The sequence below is a fragment of the Chaetura pelagica genome, unplaced genomic scaffold (genome assembly GCF_000747805.2).
Source record: "Chaetura pelagica isolate M959 unplaced genomic scaffold, ChaPel_1.0 scaffold302, whole genome shotgun sequence".
Taxonomy (NCBI): domain Eukaryota; kingdom Metazoa; phylum Chordata; class Aves; order Apodiformes; family Apodidae; genus Chaetura; species Chaetura pelagica.
Genome location: NW_009952561.1, coordinates 1,747,942 through 1,752,383, shown reverse-complemented (window position 1 = coordinate 1,752,383; position 4,442 = coordinate 1,747,942). Strand labels below are relative to the sequence as shown.

Sequence of the window (4,442 nt, the reverse complement as noted above, 5' to 3'; positions counted from 1 at the left end):
TGCTGCGGTGGGGGTGGCTCTGCAGGTCACGGCGGCGCGAGAAAGCGTGACACAGACACAGTGTAAGAAAAATTTTACTAATCCATTAGTACTTCTGCCAATATTGCAACAGATGTGAAAGGCAAACACTGTTACAGTTTAGAAAAAAACAAGTTTTGTACAATTAAAATATTAAACAAATCTCAAAACAAAACAAAAAAAAGCCCCCAAAATTAAATCAGTGGCTGAGTAATAAGCCTGGAATTTCAGATCCAGAATTAGCACCTACAGCACCACCAGCAGAGCAGGGCATCTGTTCTGGTAAGTTGTGTCCTTTTCTAAACGCCTTAACTCCTCAAACTTGGACAATGACTCTCAGAACCTAAACCAGGACATTCTTGCTTTGATAAGGGAAAAGGATAGAAGAGAAAAATATTAAGCCAGTTTGGTTTGTAGGGGTTTTACTTCTGCAGGTATTGCTAAGGAATGTTGATGCATGGAGGATGCTAAATAATGCAGAGTTCTACTCAAGAGTGTGGCAGCAGAGGGAATTAAGAAACCATCTCACACAACATCTAACAGTTTGTCAAATCGATGTTTTCCTATAAATTATATATAATAAATCCATAAAGAAACAGTTTTACACTTCACATATTAAATCAGAGCAGGGTAGGAATTGTTATGTTTATTGGTTCAGCATCCATTTTATTGTACTTACTGTTTTTTGAATGAATAGACCCCCCTCTCCTGGTGAGCATGGACAGATGCAATAACAGCACAGGTACAGTAGTAGAAAAAACACCAGTATTTAAGTCCAGCTATTCCTCCCCTTTCTAGGAACAACCAAAACGTTAAAACAAGTAACACTTTACCTTCTGGTTTTCCACAAAAATCAGTACAGGAAATGTGAGAGGCCCTTTGCCTTGAGTCAGTTCTTGCCAGGCAGAGGCACTGGGCACGGGAAGCCTCAATCCTGGGAAATTTCCCACTCTGCCTCGTGGCTTTCCAAAGCCTGAGTGATGGTTTGGAACTAGGGAGGAACAGCACTGCACTGAGGTGACTAAACCTAGACTTCTGCTGGGCCAAGTGCCCCGACTCTTTCAGAAGAATATGTAGCTTTACCACTTCTTTTTCTTGGAAAGAAAACCCAAACAAACAAACCAAAAAAGTGATCTCATTGCTTAGAAGTTTGCCACAAAATGGATGCTGACCAGCTGGGTCACGCCATGTGTAGCAGTTTTAGGAATTTAGTCCTTGTAGTAGATGGCACCGTGGATCTGGCAGCAGAGAGAGGAATGATGCTCTAGAGGAGGTAGGGGAACGTGGGTACAGCACGTCCACTGCTGAGCTGTCTGCTAGAAAAGAAAGTTCATGTATTAGAAACTATTACTAAATGAAACCAACACCACCTTATGACAGGGAGACTTCAAGAAACGTAAAAAGATTCTTTTATCTATGTAACAGAGAACAATTTTGGACATAACACAGCAAAAGTAAAACTTAACAAAATCAAGACCTGCATTTCTTTAAAGGTAACTGGTGTTACCTGACCTGTATGAACATTCAGTGGCATAATGCCAGGTATTGGTATTTCTACTTACCCAGGAAACCTAGTCCACACAATGTTTAAGTGAACAGCCTTTGATTACCTACAGTGGTGGAAAATACACTCTGTCCCTGTGTCACAGAATCTACCCCTGAGCACAGAAATCAGATTGAAATTGGTCAAGATTGATCTGGTACAGGGTGAACACCTACCTGAGCCTCCACAGCTTTATCTTCCACTGGTCATACCTCTGTCTTCATAAATGGTAATTTCAATCTGCACAGAAAAGCTGTTAGGGAAATGAACTATAAAAATATTATGAAAACAAAAAGGCAGAAAAACATTAAGATTTTAGAGCCTTTGATCTCTCCACTTTATGCCTGCTGTTTCAAGGCCAGGCTCAGAGCTAGCACTGTGAGCCTTGCTGCCTTCTGTGAAACTTGGTTGTGTGCTGGGCAAAAATTAACTCATTCATTAACCTCACTCATTAACCAAACTGAAAATGCTTTTACTCAAGTTGATTTATTTTTTTTTCTTTCAGGAAGTGTATGACAGAAAAATGTGGAAAACATATGGAGAACAATGAAGTCATGTGGGTGACAGCTGTTTAGACAAGTGCACAGCGACCACATCAACCTACAGTGATGCAGGGCTTTCACATCACCAGTTTCTACCCTCGCAAGTTGGTCACTATTTTCCAATTGGACAAACTGCATTTTTAGAGCTCACTGAAACAGAGGAGGCAGCTGAGGTGCTGGAAGTACTCTTGCTTATATACACTGTGCTCTCAAAGGAGTGTTGCATTTTCCTTGTCTTTTGATGTGGCAAATCTGAATGTACTATAAAACCTGACCAGAGAACAGGACACAACAGAGGATGACAAGACAAAACACTCATCCTGCCATGCCCCAGGTCAGGCACAACTGGACTGTGGCACTGAGGCAAAGAGGCAGCACATCATGGACTGTCTCCCAGCTTGTCCACCTAAGCAGCATCAGAAGGATACAACCCTTAGTCCTCTTTCGATGGGGTCTGTCAGGAGGAGACCCTGAGGAGCATAGATCTTCTCATTCTGTTCCTGAATGAACTTGGCAATTTTCTTTAGAACCTGGTAACAGAACAGCACAGAAGTCTCAGTTCCTCCCTTGCAGGCTGCAGCCAGAGCCCCCTCACACCACAGACACAGCAACCTCAGGAGAACCCAGCACACAGCCAGAACACAACTTACACTGTTCCTCTCAGGTACAAGCGCTCATTATGTCACTCACACTGACTAAACAGGCCTCTCTGATGTACACATGAAAACTCTGCTGCAAGAGCCAGAGTCTGTGTGGAATTTGTAGGACAATGGTGCAAGCTAGAGAACTACCAAGAAATAATCCTTTGGCTGAAGCCTGTGAGACACACAAGCAACAGGATAAACAAGAGGAGTCACCTTTTCATAGTGCGTCTCCATGCACAGGAAGATGGTGTAGGCAGTCAGACAGGCGAGACACCCCTCAAGGTAGGATTGGCCCCCAAGTTTTTCAGCTTCTGCATAGAGGTTGTTGAGCGTTCGGACAGTCTCCTCAAACTGCTGCCTGTCAATCTGAGAGAGCAGTCAGGTTTAGCTGCCATGGTCTGCACAGTGCAGAGCTCTTCAGGTATATAAATCACACCAGGAGTGGCTGAGGGAGCTGGGGTTGTTCAGTCTGGAGAAAAGGAAGCTGAGGGGAGACCTCATTGCCCTCCACAACTATATGAAAAGAGGTTGTAGTGAGGTGGGCATTGACCTCTTCTCCCAAGTATGCAGGACCACAGGAGATGGCCTGAAGCTGCAGCAAGGGAGGTTCAGACTGGATATTAAGAAGAATTTCTACACTGAAATAGTGGCCAGGCCCTGGCACAGGCTGCCCAAGGAGGTGGTAGAGTCACCATCCCTGGAAGGGTTCAAAAGCTGTGTTGATGTAGTACTTCAGGACATGCTTTAGTGGCCAAGGTTGTGGGTTTTTTTTGTTTTGGGGTTTTTTTTTGTGTTGACGGTTGGACTTGGTGATCTTAGAGGTCCTTGCCAACCATGATGATTCTGTGACTCTGTCTTTACCTTCATGGATTGCTTATTTGCATCTCCACACCTTGCAGTCTTGTGCTTTAAGCCAAAGCCTGAAGGACACTTTGAGTTACAGCCCTGTAGTTCTTTGTTAAATATCTGCCAAGTGGTTAGACCGAGTCTGAATTCCAACATAGTGTGACTTCAAAATCAGGAGTAACAACATAACTAAGCAAACATGCAATTCAATTGGGGGGAAACAAATAAAAAACAAACAGGTTCATTCACATACAGAGCTCTGCTAGAATAGAAAAGGCAGACAGGGAGGGGGTGACAAAGCTAACTTGGTATCAGCCAAGCCCGGCTGCTGCTGCAGTGCTGGTCAAACAGGCTTTCAACAAGGCAACACAAAACAAGCCAAAGGAAGGAGGAAGTGAAGGGAAGCGCAGGGAGAGAAAGGAGAGGCCTTGGCAAGGAGCGTTGTTTGTGTTCTCAGGTGCAGATCTCGCACCCGACACCACTCGAGATCGTGCTTGTGAGGCAGGACCGGCCGGGCAGGGCACCAGGCGGGGACACGGCCTGTCCTGCACTGCCAGCAGCTGCCGTGCTCAGGGCACACACCAGCATTTCATGAACGCCACGGAGAACCATTCTAAACTATTTTTCATGCAGCTTTTCGCTACAAAATGTAACTATTTTATCGGCACTGTCGATCAGAAATGCCCTCTGTTCAGCAAACAACGCTTTCCTGCCAGAAAACAAGCGGGATGCGCCTTTAGGCTCTGAAGTGACGCCTCTCGCCCCGTGCGCAGGGAGCGGCAAAAAGCGGCTCAGAAGGCGCTGCCCGCACGGGCGGCCCCCCCGGGACAGGTGAGCCCGGCACCTGGG

At 45.3% G+C, this 4,442-nt stretch overlaps 2 protein-coding genes across 2 annotated transcripts in view; both read right to left on the bottom strand.

The window, feature by feature from the left end:
- GINS4 (GINS complex subunit 4 (Sld5 homolog)) overlaps positions 1-1,552 on the bottom strand; it is a 3,628-nt gene extending 2,076 nt beyond the window's left edge. Inside the window, exon 1 of the mRNA XM_009993270.1 lies at positions 1,526-1,552. Within this exon, the coding sequence (XP_009991572.1) occupies positions 1,526-1,552 (27 nt within the window). The remainder of the gene's footprint in view (positions 1-1,525) is intronic.
- GOLGA7 (golgin A7) overlaps positions 1,169-4,442 on the bottom strand; it is a 5,010-nt gene continuing 1,736 nt past the window's right edge. The window contains exons 4-7 of the mRNA XM_009993269.1: positions 2,961-3,113; positions 2,532-2,633; positions 1,738-1,801; positions 1,169-1,334 (exon numbers count right to left, since the gene is read on the bottom strand). Coding sequence (XP_009991571.1) covers positions 1,754-1,801; positions 2,532-2,633; positions 2,961-3,113 — 303 coding nt within the window. The 3' untranslated portion in view covers positions 1,169-1,334; positions 1,738-1,753. The remainder of the gene's footprint in view (positions 1,335-1,737; positions 1,802-2,531; positions 2,634-2,960; positions 3,114-4,442) is intronic.